The sequence below is a fragment of the Cibotium barometz genome, chromosome 30 (assembly GCF_041138505.1).
Source record: "Cibotium barometz isolate CiBa-2024 chromosome 30, ASM4113850v1, whole genome shotgun sequence".
Taxonomy (NCBI): Eukaryota; Viridiplantae; Streptophyta; class Polypodiopsida; order Cyatheales; family Cibotiaceae; genus Cibotium; species Cibotium barometz.
The window spans coordinates 37,653,521-37,671,310 of NC_141075.1; the positions used below are offsets into that span (position 1 = coordinate 37,653,521).

Here is a 17,790-nt window from a genome sequence, read left to right on the forward strand (position 1 = left end):
TGCCCCATGCCCTTATTATATAGGAGGGCCCTCAAGTGACTCTTGAGTCTTGACTCTCCATTTCCCATGTAAGACCCTTGGATGCCTGACCCTAACCTTAACCGTTAAGTCAATAAAAGGAAAAATGTCCATCTTTGGCTTCTTGAATTTCATGGTAAGGGCTCATGGTTCATCTTCTAAGTTGCTACTTTACCTTTCTATGTTGGAGTGAGTTCCTCCCTTACCTAACAACTAGATTCATGGATTGCTTGAGAATTGCATTTCCTTACGTCCTAATGTCAAAGACAACATTGTGTCTTGAGGTGTCTTAAACGACCATCGAGCAAACTTTCTAATCTATCTTTGATGCTAGTGCCTCCCCTCTATTTATGTTCATAAGTCTTAGTTGTCATATGTGCTTCTACTTTTTACTAAATTGAAGTGACGAGTTGTAAGTTCTTTCTTCATAATCTCAACGATCTCTAGAAATTTTGTGATGTAAGCCTTGCTCTTGGTGTTTGCTTCCACCAATGATAGGTCTTCAAGCACATGGAGCCCTTCTTCAAGCACTTGATTTTCTTGACAAAGTTTTAACCTTTTTTATCAATGCGTTAGGATAAAGGTTTTCTCTACATGAATAAACACTTCCATAAGTGGATCCCAAGGACCTTATATAGCTAAAGTTTTTGATAATAAAGGGAATATCATCACATATGGACAACACACTTAACATTGGGCAAGTTGTCACGCTGATCATTTATAATGGCACTCAAAGGTGGCTCAAATCAAATAGTAAAATTGCTTTCCATATGGAGGCGGCTCGAGCATAATGGACTATGCCTTAGGATCCCTAGCTTTAATATCCAACATCATTAACCTCATTTCTTCTTGCCTACCACTAAGAGTTGTTTACACAGACTGAACTCTCAACTATAAGAACACAATCTTGAAAAGGTTTTGGTTTATCACCCCCTCCAAAAAACTTATTATGATCATTCCTATAGTTTTCTCTAAACCATCCATAGGTTGCATATCCTTGAGGATAACATGACTTACATGACAAAGTCAAGACATGAAGTTGTCTACAAATTATCCCCTTCCCCCCCATGTCATTAGATCGGCTAAGGTACTAGGGAGCATTTCTCCCAAATCTATTAGTATGATGATGAATTTTTGTTTACACTTTTACAAGTTTTGCATTATAGGCCTCTGAATATTTCAGACTATCATGGTCTTTTGTAAGACATTACTACATTCAACTGTCCAGAGAAAAATGTATATAAAAACAAATTTTGATATAGTTGGCAATCATGCAACCCTCAGCTATGACACCAAACTTCACAAGACGCACATCAATAAGCAGTCCTTGAAACCTAAGGGCACCGATGCACAATTGAAGCAAAGAGGCAAAAAGGCATTGAATTCAAGCAACATGCAAAGAAGGATGATGGAAAAGCGCTCACCTTAAGATTTTCGAAAACCAAAACCAAACCTCCTAAGAGTCAATTGTTGATGACACGGCCTCACTAAAAACAAACTCCCCATCTCCTAATGTTGCACCTAGTGGCATAGTAGACGAACACTAGGATTTCGTTATTTTCGTTTAATTTTTTCTTTTTTGTGCTATAGATTTGGCTAAAGACCCTTCTAATCTTCTATTGCCAGGAGGTAATATAATCTATCTCACAGACCATTTATCATCTCTCGTGTTGCATTCTACCGACGTTAATACCTCTCTCTCTCTCTCTCTCTCTCTCTCTCTCTCTTCACGAGGTACCATAACAAGTGCAAGATCTTGGATAGACATCACAATGAGAAGTCCACCAAGGATATCCTAATGTATGGAAAACTGAACAAAAGTGAAGTGACACATACAATTCCAAAATAATCTTTGAGATCATCCCCCTCCATCGAAACATCAAGGATCATGCCTCAACAAGACCACCCCTGGCAGAGTGATGTTCTTTAGAGAGCTTAGTTTCAAAACCCACCATCTATCAGAGTCCTTCAGAACTACAAAAAACTATCTTGCTTGACTCAAAAGTTCACTCACAACATTCCTGGCAACTGAATCTCTCTCTAGATTTCACAAGATTCAGCATCTGCATGCATACTCCAGCCTCTTGTATAGAGTACCACGAAACTCAAAAATGAAAGAGAAAAGCTGCTTCCTAGTGATTCTCCAACATGCAACACTGGTAAATAAAAGATAGTCAGATTATCTCTAAACAGGCAAGTGGGCTGCAAAAGATTGCATGTGGTTTCAGCTTGTCCAAAAACCTGTTCTGACCTTACAACAGCAAAGAGAAATCACAAAAATTAGAGCAATAAGGCTGGTCGTGAAAATTAAAGGTTTCTAACATGTGATATAAATAATTTTGCACGACATTACCATGGCAAGAATCCTTTTCTTGCTTACCACTTCAAGCATGCACATCATTGCCCAATCAGATCATTCGTAGCTCGTATTCACCAGCTGTTGTGATATATCGTACCCATGGTAACGCCTGGTAACCGCTCTTCTCAATAATCTTTAGATATCGAACCTGCACCATAAGCATAATTGTTCAGTCCTGATGTAAGTTGGTCTTGCTTTGTTTGCACCTCTTAAATTAGCTGAATGCCTTCTATTGCTAATGTGAAACATCAAGTGCAAACTTAATCACTAAGGTGGGCTGGTCCTCCACTATGACAAGGGTGGCGCTCCACTCCCTGTTTATATATCACACCAGCAGATGTCTGTCATGGCAGCTCACTTGGTGCCCGCAATTCCCTGGCTACGGACGACATCCACCAATACTCACTGGGAGTTGTTGATCATCAGTACAACCGGTGCTACAAGACCATCAAGAGCTCAAGGAAACCTCCTGAAGCCATCCGTGCTATCTGGCCCAATCTCATCCACTCTGTGGCCGCTGGGAGCGCATTCAGGGCAGCAAAGAGCTATGAAGGAGAGGCAAACGTTTTTCTACACACTTGGAACCCTGGCCCTTTCTGGACCAAAGGTGAGGGTGGCAACATCTGGCGTAAATGGGCCTCAGTATAGCTAGAATGGTTCAATATAACTAGCTATTCAATATAAACAGCTTTGGTCTATCACCCTTTTTGTTCTTTGATTACAATGTCTCTACAACAAAAATGGTTTAATTTATGATGAAACCTTCACAAGAAGCTTTCTTTTCATGGAATGGGTGAAAATTTGCCCCCAAAAAAAGCCTGTGGTTTACCTGGATGCCCGACACAGTAAAGTAAGGAATCTCAAATTTCACTCGTATAGGTGGATGCTTTTCTGGTGTAGACTCTTCGGCAGTAATGCTAGGAAGACCAAATTGAGCCCTTAGCATATAATCCTGCAGTTACAAACCATATTAGTTGCTTCAAGAAGCTCTTAAAAGGACAACTTCACGTAATTTAAGTGGATATTAAGTACAGTTGTTCATATGCAAGGGCTTATCTATGTTCGTATACCTACCTTTCCTCCTGGAAAAGACTTTATTTTCCACAATAGTGCCTCTCTCTCAGGTGCATACACGGCTGAACCCATCGATGTCCGGACAGAAGGAGTAGTTGCATCTGAAGAGACCGGAAGTTCGATCTCTACATTAGTGGCTGTACTGGAATACAAAAGAACTGATCATCAGGGGATACCTTTTGATACAACCATACTAAAACTTGATATTGCAACAACAACTAGCCCAATGAAATGGCATGTTGCATTGGCATCTATTTTTTATTCCTTTTCATTCTGTTGGGATGTTTTGACAGCTATGCTATGAAATCATCAAAATGCATTCAAAATATTAATACAAAGAAAAGCACTGTTTTTGCTAATTACAGACAGGTATTATCTTCAGAACCTCACCTGCGCTCTTTAAACTGACTGCGAGCCTTCACTGTATACTCCACACGACTCCTTGAGTGTCGTTCAACTTGGACCTCTACCCAAATAAGAGGCTTAACCTGCCACCCAACAAGGATAAGATTTGCTTTAATTTATGCCCCTCTGCAATCTTATATGGGGTTGATTTCTCAAAACTCTCTTTTTGACATGGTTAGCTCCAACAATTTATTTCACATTACAAGCTCACCTGTGTGCTCAGACGATATGTCATTAGATCAAAAGCTCCATCTGGGGGGATAAATGAGATTGTTCGATCGTTCTCAAAACGAGCCAGCCTCACACACCTGCCAAAGAGCATAAAAGAAGACTGTATGGCTTCATCTACATTAGAAAACCATGAAAGGAATGTTTAAGACCTTACAACGCAAAGCCAAGAAACCCCTTTCCAAGCTACATACTGATGAAACTTGATGTCATCAAGGTCAATTGCTTTTCCTTTTGTAGCTCGACCTTGTGCCTCCAACAGCACTCTATCATTGAGACCAAGCTTGCATTCTGGCATCCCACTGAAAAAAAAAAAAAGCTTTGAATGAGCTCTGATACTATGCATAACTTACAGGACATGAACGGACCACATGAAATTCTCAGAAGTAATTAAATCATTTCACTCTTTGCTAGTAGTTCGTCCCAGAAAGTAATCAGATTACCTAAGGTAAGTCCGCATCTTCAATGCACCAACTACATCAGACCGAACAACTTGACCATTGCTATTGACCAATATATTTACACTCTCCACCACATCTAAAAAAACCTGAAAAAAAGAAACCAGCAGGACCTCTGTAAAATAATTTTCATACAAACAAGGAGACTACAGAGCCATTCATAGACTACTGTCATACCTCATTCTTCTTATACCGAATCCCCTCACTTCTCCAAGAAACTGCATTGGTAACAGCCATAGGAGGACGCTGGGTAACTTCCATCTTGTAGGCATCCGTCTTGATAAACTCACTCAAAATCTTTGCTTCCGTGTATTGAGGATAACCGAAATCCATCATTTCATCTAACAGTTCGTACTGTGAAAAGACAAGGGCCAAATTTCAACTTATTTTCTATGTATAAAAGGTGACGCATGTAGGCTTTGGTTAAGAGTTGAATTATACATGTCAAATGATTCATACAAAAAAGGAATATATTCTCAAGAAACCCAACGAATAACGCAAGCTTACCACAACCACAAAGTTGTCACGCAAAGACTCTTCTTCGAGTTCCTCAAAATAATGCTTGAAAACCTGCGCGCTCCATAGATACGCTAAGGCCTTTAAATTACTGTAGAGACTATCAAAGCATTTCTTTATGACATATTTACTTACCAGCAACAGGCTTGCAGCACTGCAGTTCTGCCTTTCTGCCATCATCACATAAACATTGTTGTATTGGATAAACATTACTTACATCAACTACCCGATGCAGAAACAGCAACAGGCTTGCAGCATTGCAGTTCTGTCTTGCTGCCGTCATCACATAAACGTTGTTGTATTGGATAAACATATAAGTAACACCATCATCAAAGACAACAGGATCGTGGGAAGCTGGGTCACCCTGGTGACAAAATCTTGCTCTTAGCAAATAGCCATATATTACCCACTGAGTACATAAAAAAGCCTTCTTACACTTCAAGGATGTAAAGTGTTGTTAAAGCAACACACTAATCAGGTAGGCAACCATGTGAAGTAGTGCCTGAATTTAGCACATTTAGTAGATATATATTAAGTAATGAGCAAAAACCTCCACTTCAATGAGAATGAGCCCACAAGGATAATTGCTTTCCCAAAGTGAATCAAATTCTTTGTATATGAACTCATCATTCCAAATATCGAAGAGATCAACTGTTCCATAAATTCATATTCTTAGAAGTAAAAAGATAGAAGTTTGCTTAAGATGGCACCCTTTGCATTCCAATGTTTGTTGAAATAAAGGCACAAGGAACTGAAGGATTGTTTTGGCTGGAATAACTACTCTAAATCCTTCAAACTCCAACTTATACCTTCCTCATAAGAGTGAGCTTGACCAAGTCGCAGCGCATCCCTGAGCTCCCCCGCCTGTCGCCTGCTTGTGCACCTTCGCCCCCTTGCGCCCCCAGCTCCCACCTCCCCCTTGTTCTTCGCTCCCTATCCATAGGTTGCGTATCCTTGAGGATAAGGTGACTTACATGACAAAGTCTAGACATGAAGTTGTCTACAAATTATCCCCCCTTGTCATTAGATCGGCTAAGGCACCAGGGAGCATTTCTCCCCTTACGTACCTTCGCCCCCTTGCACCCCCAGCTTCCGCCTCCCCCTTGTTCTTCGCCCCCTTGCGGCCCCAGCTCCACACCCCCCCCCTTTTGTTTGTTTTTTCTTCTTCTTTTCTTTCCCTCCTCCCCCCCTCCCATTGCCTCTCCTCCATCGTCTCAGCCCGAAGCGTCTCCTCTATGTCCTTCACCCCCTCAATCGTCTTCAGGCAGATATCTCAATTCTTGGGGTTCATTCTTCTCTTTGCAAGTCTTGGCTTTTTTCTGGTCTTCACCCCCATGAGGACTCCATGGCAGCTGCTCTGTCATCCCCGACCCAGGCTGCCATTACTTGCTTATCATTTTTGGACGTGGACCTTTAGCTTCTCGCTACGACTGTTGCATCATTAGAGGCCTCTACCCTGGTATGCCAGATTGTCGGTAGCCGCCCAGCGCAAGGACAACTCAAAAGATCTTTTGCAAGCAAGCCTCATTGGTGGGCCTGCAAAGATCATACACATTCATCCTCTGGGACGTGATTACTATGAGGTTGAGTTCGACTCACCAACAACGTCAGATCAAGTCATGCAGCTCGGCGCCGTTGCACTGCGTATGGCTCAGGCCTTCTTTGCACGATGGCAGCATAGTTTCCAGAAACGCCGTTTCTGGCCCACCGAAACGTTTCCGAAACGTGGAAACGTTTCCGTTTCCAGAAACGGCGTTTCCAAGGTGTTATTTTTCCAGGGTTTAGAAACCCGCGTTCTGTTTTTTGCCGGCATTTTGCGCGCTTGTTTCCGCCGCCTGTTTGGAGCTGCTCTACCCATCTACCTTGCCCTCTACCCCTCTACCTCCACATCAGCCCTCTACCACGCCCTCTACCTCTACTTGGGGCCTCCACCTTTGCCATCTAAGCTCTACCAAGCAAGGAGGAGTCGCACCTTGCTCGTAGCCTGCAGGACCAAAAAAACAGCCTCCACTTCTCGAATCTCTCCGAGTCTCCCGACCTCGAACCGCACAAGTAAGTTAAGTAACATGGCTCGGACTGACAGTGCCGAGCCACAACACCCGCTGCACCACCCATTCTCAAAGCAGAGGGGGGGATCCATCGCTTCCACTTCAGCAGAGGCAGAGGACCACGATCCTACCATTTCTTCATCTGAGCCTGACTCTCATGAGTCGGAGGATGACTCCTCCATGGATGATCTTGATGAGTGATTTTTGGAGCACTTAGCTCTAGGATTTTGTCATGCCAACAGCTGCTGCCAGCCACATGGATATTTTTTGATCATGTTTTGTATTTACTATAGTCTATACATATGGATTATGGATGATGGATGATGGATGATGGATCTTGTTTTGTATTGACTCTTTTGAGGCTTGAGCCTTGAGCCTACAGTTGTCATTTCTGAATTTTGATCTATCATTTGAGTCTTTGACATTGAACTTGAGCAAAGATGTATTTTTCAAGCTTTTGTAATGTTTTTATTAATTATATATGTATGTACTAAACCCTAAAACTGAAACTCCGTTTCCCCGTTTCTTCCCGAAGGCCGAAACTCCGAAACTCCGTTTCCCGCCGTGCTCCGCACCCCCGTTTCCGAAACTCGTGGAAACTATGGATGGCAGCACGGCTTCGACCCTATGTCTAACCCTCTGGCTGACGTGTCAAGCTTCCCAATGACAGTCTGCTTCCCAGGCCTTAGGAAGGAATACCTTCCTCTTCTCCCGATGATTGGTGGTGCCATCGGGAGAGTGATCGACCCCCCCCCCCCACTGCTGCCTCGGCCCTCACACAAGCAGCCAGGATTCCATCCATTCACATATGTGTTGCCTCGTCGGATTCAATGCCTCATGTTATATCCATTCCATGCCTTCAGGGCGACCCCATCATTCAAGGACTCCGGAGTGGAGTATTCAAGCCTTCCAGGCCAATGCTTCATTTACAGGCAGATGGGACACCTAACTAGAGCTTGCCCTCGGCGTCAGTCCAGGAGATAGCCTCTTGTGTCCCTCACCCCCCCCCCTCCCCGTTTCTTGTTCAAATCCTCAGCAAGAGGTAGAGAGAGAGGCAAGTTCTCAAGTAGTGGAGCACCAGGTCCCGACCGCGGACGACCCAGCTGTGCTGTTGGAGAGTGGCAGACGGGTGGCCCGTGCCCAGGCCATTAGCTGAACGCCGTCGCCGCGCACGCCAGGCTAGCAGAGTACAAGAGGATTCAGTTCTGTCAGAGAACCATTTCGAGCATTTATCACAGCACCCACCCGTTAGCAACAGGCCCCCTCCAGTCACTGAGCGCGTCCCTTCGGCCCCTCCAGTTTGGCGGCCGATTCCCTGTTGTGATTCCTCCCCTGGCTCTTAGTGTCTAGTGAGGCCGGTAGACCCCACTGAGCCCCCGATGAGCCTCTCCCAACAGCCTTCCTCTCCGATGGATCACTCCCAGCACGCCCCTCTTCGGCCTCTCAGCGCACACCCCCCCTCCCCCCCCCCTCCTTCCATCCTCGCCCCCGACTCTTCCCGTAGCAGTTCCTTTTGCCCTGTCCTCCTCATCAAAGCCCACCCTCCCCCCTCCCTACGCCTCTCCAGAGCACTCCCATCGACCCCCAGAAGCCCCGGACCCGAAGCAGAGATAGCCGGCGAGTTCCATTCGCCACTTGATTCACCGTTTTTCTGAGTTGGTAGAGATGACCATTGTTGTTTCCCCGGTGAGGGCTCTCCCGCCAGAGTCCCCAGGTGGGCCCCCAGGATCTTTGGGCTACCTGTGGATTATAGTTTGTTCCGATGTCTTCTGGCAAAAGGGATAGATATGTTTGAGGAGACAGCAACCCCTATTCAGATATGTGTGGTTTTTTACCATTCCAAACCCTCGACGCCAGAGAATGGCACGATAATCTTCTCTTTTCCTTTAAGTGCAGCCCTAGGGACGGAGTGGGTCTCGGAGTCGGTGCCTGTCGCCATCCAGGGATAGGCAGTCGAGCTCTCGCTCCATCTTCACGACCTTCGCATCACCGACATACTCACCCATCTATGGCCATTGGCTAGGATGGAGCTTGGAGGCTCAAGCCATAGAGACGAGGACGGAGGTGCTGCTTTTTGTGTTCATGCATATTTTTCAATCTCGCAGTACCCCTCCCCCCTTCTTACAGGTACCTCCATTGTGATCAATGTATGCACTTTCCCGCTCGGTACAGAAGGGTTGTTCTCTAGCACCTTACCTCTTCCTATTCGTCGCCGAGGCCATGAGTAGTTTTCTCTCAGCCTAGGAGACTGGGCTTCAAGTATTGCGTCTCCCCCTCCGCACTCAAGAGGAGTTGCTTGACGTAGAGTTTGCAAATGACATAGCAGCTTACCTTTCAAGAGATGTGGGGAATTCCTAGAGATTCGTGGAGGCGATCGAGATCTTTTGTCGCACATCACGAGCACAGATCAACAAGCACAAGTCGTGTGGTTTTTGGGTAGGCTCTGCACCCGCCCCGACTTGGTGCCTAGTTGAGGCTTTCCAGCGGAGCCTGAGGGGTACCCCAATTCGCTATCTTGGATGCCATGTGGACATTGATCTCTCTCCTAAGCAACAACTCGCTCCTCTTCTTCTAAGTATTCGGAAGAAGCTTTTATACTAGAGTTTTGCGAGACTCTCCCTAGCAAGTAGAGTGGTAGGGGCGAACCAGGTTCTTCTTGCCACCATGTGGTACATCACTTCATGCTGGGCCTTCTCTCGAGCATGTATTGGCCAGGTACAACGGTTCATCCAAAGCTTCTTATGGACCGGCAGTGACGAGAGGCCTACCAACGGCAAGGTGGCATGGAGAGTGATCATTCAGCCATGACTTAGAGAAGGGCTAGGCATCATCGACCCTGCTTTTCAGAGCCGTGCCCTACTGGGCAAGCTGATTGTTAAGAGGACTCCTTGTCACCATTTGGTCCATCTCCATTTTTGGAGCCACGTCTATGGGATTGTCACTCCATAGAGCGGCCAGATTTGTACCATATTCACATGTGGCCAAGCCAGTGCCCCATGTGAAAGGGTCAGTCATCCTATGTCACATGGACGGGAACCAGTTTTGTGCCACCCGTGTGACCAATATTGTGCCATATGGACGGGAACTTGTTTGCTGCCACCCGTGTATGACCAAGATTGCGTCTTACCCATGGGTGTCACTCCATGGTAGGACTAATATTTGTGCCAAGCTTTGTCTATGGGATTGTAAGGCCCATGCCAAGATTTGTGTTTTGCCTATGGGACTGTCACTCCATAGGAAGACCAAGACTTCACATTTCTGTCGCGCCAGTTTTGTGCCCAAAAAGAAATTCTTGCACAAGTTTCATAAAAGGGAGATTTCGTCCATTACATGTGCACATGCATTCATGTTTGCATGCACAAACTTGTTTTCACATGACTTGTTTTCGTGTGTTTGCATGCTATGACGTGCCAGTACACTGGACGGGGACGCCCCCAGTGTACCGTGGGTGTACTGTCTGCTGATGAGTTGGCGTGGCATGTGAACAAGTGGTAAGTATTGCCTTTTTTTGGCCTTTTCAAATGTAAAATCCATAAAGTAATGTAAACCTTAATGTTTATAAAGTTGAGTGTTCACACACATTTAAAATATTGACCGGACAACTTCTAGAGTGGGTGCCCAAGAGTTAACCTTTGAGTAAGGTTTAATAATATTTAAATTAAGGACTGCATGGGAAACATTTCTTTCCCCACACGTGGATGGTAAGTAGGGGGGTGGTTGATGGAAAAGAAGGCAACTTCCAGCTCTGTACCCACCTCTGTTTTGCTGCTCCTTGTACCCACCTCCCACTCAACTGGTTGTTGCTGCTCAGAACCCGATTGGCTGCCCTGAATCCATCTCCTCCAACCCACCTGCTGCTGGTATACCTGCCTGTACTTGCTGGAGTACCGGACTGCTGCTCCTACCCTGAATCTGCCTACAGCACCTGTGTGCTGCTGGAGCCCTTGTACCCGCCTACGGTACTGGCTGTTGCTGCCCCTGAACCTTCTATCGGCTGCTGCATCAACACTTGCCTGGTTGCTGCATTAGAACCTGCTATGGCTGCCAACTCTGGCAACCTTTCCCCCTCTGCTAAACTTGATGACGGGATTCCAATATGTTTCTTGGATGACTATCATCATCCCATTCTATTCCCGGAGTCTCCCAATCATCCAATCCAACTCTCGCAACCTTTTCACTAAACACCCGGCCCGGTCTTCAAATCCACTCTAACTCTAAGGAAGATCTATGCATCTGTTCCATCCAGTCCCCTTTCCATTCTTGCCCTATTCCTCAACACTGTCTCTGGTCTTCTTTCCTGAGAAATGAGTCTAGCGCTCTCACTCCACCCCTTGGAGGATCATCCTCCCTTGGAAGCCTGAAAGCCTTTCCTGGTGTGCCCCAAGTGGCACCCGACTCACAAGACTGCCATCCCCTTTGGGCTTTGTGGAACACCACCAACCAACCTCCTTGGACTTCTTCCATGTCTAGTGTTCCTTCTCTTGGGGCTCGTACTTATGCACTTTCCTATACCTTGGACTTGTACACCTTCATCTGGGATTGAATCAGTGTTTAGCCTTGCTGAGCCTAATGCTCTGATACCAATGTAACATGCGGAAGCTTCGGGATCGTTTCGGTAACTTCAATGCTCAAAATTCAGCAATCTTTCACGACGAATACCATGCACAAAACTGAAAGTAAATGTGCAGAAAATAGAGAGAGAGAGAGAGAGAGAGAGGGGGGGGGGGGGGCGGGGGGGGCACTAGGAATCCCGAAATACTAAATACAAACAGTGTGGGGGCTAGGGGCCATTTTATATGGCCCCTAAGAGCCAGTCGGCCAGCCCAAAAAGCAGCCGACAGCAGCTTGGTGGTACCAGACCTACTCAATCTCCAGTCGGCCAGCTCTCAGGGTGAGTCATGGAGAAGCTGGAGCAGTCGGCCATCACAACTGGGCCATCCAAGAGCCACAGGACAGCCTCCCACACCAGAAAAAATAGGGAAAAATAGGAAAAAATATGGAGAGTGGGGAAAAATGAGAAAACACCTAAATTGGGCGGGCACACGCACAACAGAGGCCCTGGTGTAAATATACAGACAGGAGATGACTGCTAACACCCCCTCTCAGCTCCTGAATGTAGAACCAACCCCAGGGAGCTGGAGTGCCGTGCCGGAGCAAAGCTTGAGATAGAGACTTCGTAAGAGGTCCACCGCACTGTCCTTCGTCGAACAGAACTCTAGAAAGATGTCATCAACAACGTTTCACGAACAAAATGCCTCTGGATGACCATGGGTTCCTCCAGTGGAAACCCAATCCTGCCAAGTAACCTCTGCAACCTCACCACCTCGAAAGCAGCACAAGCAGCCCGGTACTCTGCCTCTGTCCACAACAAGGCAATAGATGGCTGCCTTTTACTGCTCCATAAAACTGCTCCTGAGCCAAGGGAAAAACTGTAGCCTGATGTCAAGGTCCTCGTGTCATGTGCATGACATGCTCATGTACCTTCTCAGGGCTAATCCAGAAGGGGCAGCCAGAAAAAGACAATTAGAGCTAGGATTTGGATCACAAGGCCAGTGCAGATGAAACCGGCCTCTGATAGAAACCAGAGTGCGGTAGACTAGCAGTCACCCGTCCACTTGTAGTCTAGATGTGAAAACAAAACAGATTGGAGCTAGAGTGCCCAAATCTGAAAACACAGCGACACCTGTTGGCCCCAAAGCTTGGCGCCCCTTGCGGTATTTCTTTATTCAATTAAAATAATATGAATGGCTGAGTACAACAAAAATCAGTCAAGAGTTTACACCTGTATGTCCAATCTGACGTCCCACATTGCCTCTTAGCACAGAGGATCTATGCACACAGATCTGTGTTCCACAATAACACACTGTGCCTCCCTCTGATCAGCCAAGACCACTAAGCAGGGCAGCCATGAGCATACATCTGGCATAGCTCAAGTGCATGATACATCATCTCAGCTCAAACATACATATGCTGTCCAAACTCTGTCTCAACCCTTGTCAATCTGCCATACCCCTCCTCTCACAAGGGGCCAGATAACTCATATCTGCAACAGACATCAAGCAGTAGAAAGAGAGATAGATGAACAGAAACGGAGCTTACCAAATTCAGCTCGTGAAACAGCACTGGAGGAAGCAACGGTACCAATCTGTACTTGCAGGCACTTGTATCAACAACCCTGCTTCACACATGTGCTTGTACTTGTCTGTACCCTCCTCCTGGTGTTCACCTCTATGCTGTCTTTGAAAGTACAGATCTGAAAAACAGCACTGTACTTGCTTGTTCTTGACTGTACTTGCTTGTACTTGACGGTACTTGCTTGTACTTGACGGTACGGGCTGTTTCTGCAGAGAACCAGAAGTAGCCGCCTGCTGAATTTTGCTACTGGTCGCCTGCGCTGTCTGCAACAGTGTTGCCCAGCTCTTGTACTTGCCCCAGAACTGACCGTACAATGTACCTGCAGAAAGTACAGAGCTGTACTTGCAGTCGTACAGCACTGTACAGCCTGGATTCAACAGTTGCAGGCGCCTGTCTCAGTCCCACAGCCCTGCGCTTCTCTGTCCACAGCAGTACCTGCAGTCGTACAGCACTGTACGGCTGCTGTACGGCCTGTTACAGCACACAGCTCACAGAAAACAGCAACAAAACCAGTCTTCAGCAGCCGCCTAGAGTTTCCTCCTGCTTTTCCACGCTTGTACTCTCACTTTTGCTCCACGACTCCCAAAAGGGAAGAGAGAGAGAGAGGAGAGAGAAACACTTACTCCAAAAGTGGAGTGACCCTCCTCCCCATAATAATCCCTAGGGCCCCAAACTATAAAAGTTCCCTAGGGCCACTAAGGCCTAGGGGCAAACTTTAATAAACATTAAAGTTCAATGTTTCTAGTTCCCCCCTTCACACCTAGGGATGTCCACACATCTTAAACTCTGTCCGGGCACCCCCCCATGTGAATCATAAAATATTCTGACTCTGCAACGACCATGCCCACACTTGTACTGTTCCATTTTCACAGGGCCATGACATACCCCCCTCTTGAAAAATGGCAAGCGTCCTCGATTGCATTCTGGTGATGCATCCAAATATCCAAAGTGAAATATACAATATGGCAAGATCAGCGTCCCAATCTCTCTAAGCCATACACATGTATCAATATTCACTGCAAACCGATGGCATAGTAATAGTCCAAGTTGTATACCACTGTGAACCATACATATCCACAAAAATCTCATGTGACTAGTACACATATATCATAGAAGTCCCATAAACAGATGTACTGTCAGCCTCAGTACCTTCGGGTGAGATAAAAACTGCACCAAGCGACCTCTAGATGTCATCTGAGCCTGTCTGTATCAAGGGAGTGCAGGTGCTACCCCCCTCTTGAGCATCAGGTAGTGCTCCAGACCCATGCTCTGCTGAACCTGAATGAGCCACAATAAGAGTCGGCTCTAACTCAAAGGCATCGAGATAAAGCTGCAAAACCTGACGTGAATCTGTTAAGTCACCTTCCTCCATCCACTTCGCATCCATCGGTGAATAGTTCTTGAACTTCACAAGATAGCGACGAGAAACTTTACCTCGTACCTTCCTTTCTTTATGTGCTAGTATCTGCTCTGGAATCAGAACCTCATCAAGTTCCTCAACTTCCGGCTGAGCCTCATCTGATACATCCTCAGGCACATCCCCACGGAAAGGTCTAAGAAGACTCACGTGAAAGGCATTGTGAATCCTCCAGTGATCTGGTAACTTCAAACGATAGGTTACCTCACCAATCTTTTCCAAAACCTGAAAAGGCCCATAATATCGCATGCTCAACTTAGGGAATAAGCGCTCTTTACCCTTCATCTTCTTGAGTCTAGCCTTTTCAAAGCGCAAAAGAACCCAATCACCCAATGCAAACTGTAAATCACGTCTGTGACCGTCTGCGGCTTTCTTTTGCTTCTGCTGAGTTTTCTGGAGAGCCAACTTAACTCTCCGATAAGCTTCATCCAAGCTCTCCACATACTGATCAGCCTCAAAGATCTTATCCTTTGTATGCAAAATGGGTGGTACCTTCTTCCCTCCTTCCACAATCTCAAAAGGCGCCTTGCCTGTCGAGCTATGTACAGTGTTGTTATATGCAAACTCCACCAAAGGGCGATACTTTTCCCATTGTTGCTTGTGCTCTGACACATAACACTTGAGAAGATCTAACACTGTAGAGTTAGCCTCTTCTGACTGACCATCTATCTGTGGATGAAATGATGATGAAAACTTGAGAGTTGTACCCATGTTGTCAAACAACCCTCTCCAGAACAAACTCATCATCTGTGGATCACGGTCACTAATGATAGACGTAGGCAAGCCATGATACTTAAAGATGTTCGCCATAAACAACTTCACCATATGATCCACTTTAATTGTCTTCCGCACAGGAATGAAATGTGCCTGCTTACTGAACCTGCATATGATAGTCCAGATGCCATCATTTCCCGTTTGTGTCCGTGGAAGATCAAATACAAAATCCATGGCAATGCTCTCCCAAGGTCTATCCGGAATAGGTAAAGGTTGTAATAACCCAGGTGTCTTCTGACGGTCAAACTTTACCTTCTGACATACGATGCATTGCCTCACAAAGGCAGCAACATCTCTTCTCAAGGTTGGCCGATAAAAGAAAGTCTCCACTGCTTTGACCATGGCGTCAATACCTCTATGACCTGCATACGGTGGAGCATGACTTTCAATCATAACCTTGAGTCGCAATGGCCTGGTAACACACAGTCTGCCATGCATCAATAAAAACCCCTCTCTGAGAGTATAGTGCTCATGCCGCTGACCCTCAGACATCTGATCATACAACCTTTCAAAGTCGTCGTCATGGGCATACTGCTCTTTCATTTCATCAAGCTCATGATGATAAGCAAGTGAAACTGCAGAGACCTGTGGCTTGCGTGACAAAGCATCTGCCACTACATTCTTTTTGCCTTCCACATGCACAATCTGGAAGTGAAACATTGACAAAAAGTTTGCCCAACGCATATGCTTCTCTGAAAGCTTAGTCTGCGTGAGGAAATATCGCAAGGTCTGATGATCTGTCTGCACAGTAAAATCAGCCCCAAGCAAGTAGTGTTTCCATGTAGAAAGAGCGTGAATTACAGCCAACATCTCTTTCTCATACACTTGTAAATGCTTCTCAGCATCTTGCAAAACTCTACTCTGATAGGCTATCACATATCCCTCTTGCATGAGAACTGCACCAATGCTACTTCCACATGCATCACACTGGACAACAAAAGCCTTTCGGAGGTCCGGTAACACCAATACTGGGTCCGAAGTAAGCTTTTCTTTGAGCTTTTTGAATGCTGTAATTTCCCGATCAGCCCATCTAAACGGAGTTGCTTTCTTCGTCAAAGCATTAACAGGCGAAGCAATTTCAGCAAAGTGCCGTATGTAACGCCTGTAATAGGAACACAAGCCTACAAACTGCGTACATCATGCACGGTCCTCAAAGCTGGCCAATTAAGTATTGCTTCCACCTTTGCTGGATCCATACGAACTCCATGACCAGACACAATATGCCCCAAGAAATGTATCTCCTGCAAGAAAAACTCACTCTTCTTGCCATTAACCACCAATCTATGGTTTCTGAGTTCTGCAAACACAATGGCCAAATGCCTTCTATGCTCTTCCTCAGTTTGTGAATGCACAATCATATCATCAAAGAATGTGCCCACAAACTCTCTATGAGGCCTGAAAATCCTGTCCATCATTCTGTTAAATGTGGCAGGCGCATTTGTCAAACCAAAGGGCATAACCAAGAACTCATACAACCCAAACGTGGTTCGGAATGCTGTCTTATGCACATCCTCGGGTCTAATGCGTATCTGATGATACCCGCTTTTCAAGTCAATACGACTGAAAACTGTGGAGCCTTGTAAGCGGTCCAAAATGTCATCGATCCTCGGTATGGGGAATCGATTCTTGATGGTATTCTTGTTCAGCGCCCTGTAATCAATACACATGCGCCAAGAACCATCCTTCTTTTGCACTAAGAGCACAGGTGAGCAAAAGGGTGATGAGCTAGGCTGTATCAACCCTTTATTCAAAAGCTCCTGCACCTGACTCATAATCTCTTCCTGTTGGGCTGCACTAACACGGTACGACGGTCTATTCGGTGGAGTACTACCAGGAATCAGATCTATGGCATGATCTTCTTGTTGGGAATAAAGTCCCAGTTTCGCCTCCGGACCTTGATCATCGCGTAGCTCTTTTCGAGAGCTTCGCGGCCATATATTTACTTGTACATTTGGCCCCCATTTGGGCCTTGTAACGGCATTCTTTGTATTTGGTCCGCCGGGCGCCCCATAAGTTGGGCGCCCGCCCATACCCTTGTATTACTATAAATACGAGGTCTCCCTTGAGCCTCAATAAGACATTCAAGATATTCTTGAGCATTGTGTGAGTTCTCTCTCTCTCACTCTCACTCTTCTCTATCTCCTCTGCACTTCCTTGGCTAAGGCTCTTGTGTTTGAGTCATTCTCCTCCAACAACTGGTATCAGAGCTATGGAGGGAAGCTGTATGCAGAAGCTATGGAGTTAGAGGTGTCTTCCACCACTTGACTACGGGATCGTCTGCGTTTTTCGCATCAAACACCTCCCTTTTTATCATCAAGATGGTGCGTTTTTCTTTCTAGAGTGCTGCGTTTTTTTTTT

General features: G+C 45.9%; 1 protein-coding gene across 4 annotated transcripts in view; it reads right to left on the reverse strand.

Annotated features, from left to right (window-relative positions):
- Positions 1 to 1,835: 1,835 nt before the first annotated feature.
- Positions 1,836 to 17,790, reverse strand: part of LOC147621449 (AP-1 complex subunit mu-2-like) — a 34,528-nt gene continuing 18,573 nt past the window's right edge. Inside the window, exons 3-13 of one of the 4 annotated variants that reach the window (XM_086824184.1) lie at positions 5,276 to 5,422; positions 5,050 to 5,112; positions 4,720 to 4,896; positions 4,528 to 4,631; positions 4,279 to 4,386; positions 4,068 to 4,164; positions 3,842 to 3,939; positions 3,452 to 3,593; positions 3,207 to 3,329; positions 2,399 to 2,525; positions 1,836 to 2,269 (exon numbers count right to left, since the gene is read on the reverse strand). In XM_086824184.1, the coding sequence (XP_086680310.1) occupies positions 2,427 to 2,525; positions 3,207 to 3,329; positions 3,452 to 3,593; positions 3,842 to 3,939; positions 4,068 to 4,164; positions 4,279 to 4,386; positions 4,528 to 4,631; positions 4,720 to 4,896; positions 5,050 to 5,112; positions 5,276 to 5,422 (1,158 nt within the window). In that variant the 3' untranslated portion in view covers positions 1,836 to 2,269; positions 2,399 to 2,426. The remainder of the gene's footprint in view (positions 2,270 to 2,398; positions 2,526 to 3,206; positions 3,330 to 3,451; positions 3,594 to 3,841; positions 3,940 to 4,067; positions 4,165 to 4,278; positions 4,387 to 4,527; positions 4,632 to 4,719; positions 4,897 to 5,049; positions 5,113 to 5,275; positions 5,423 to 17,790) is intronic. The other 3 variants (XM_086824186.1, XM_086824185.1, XM_086824187.1) reach the window with 3 other exon arrangements.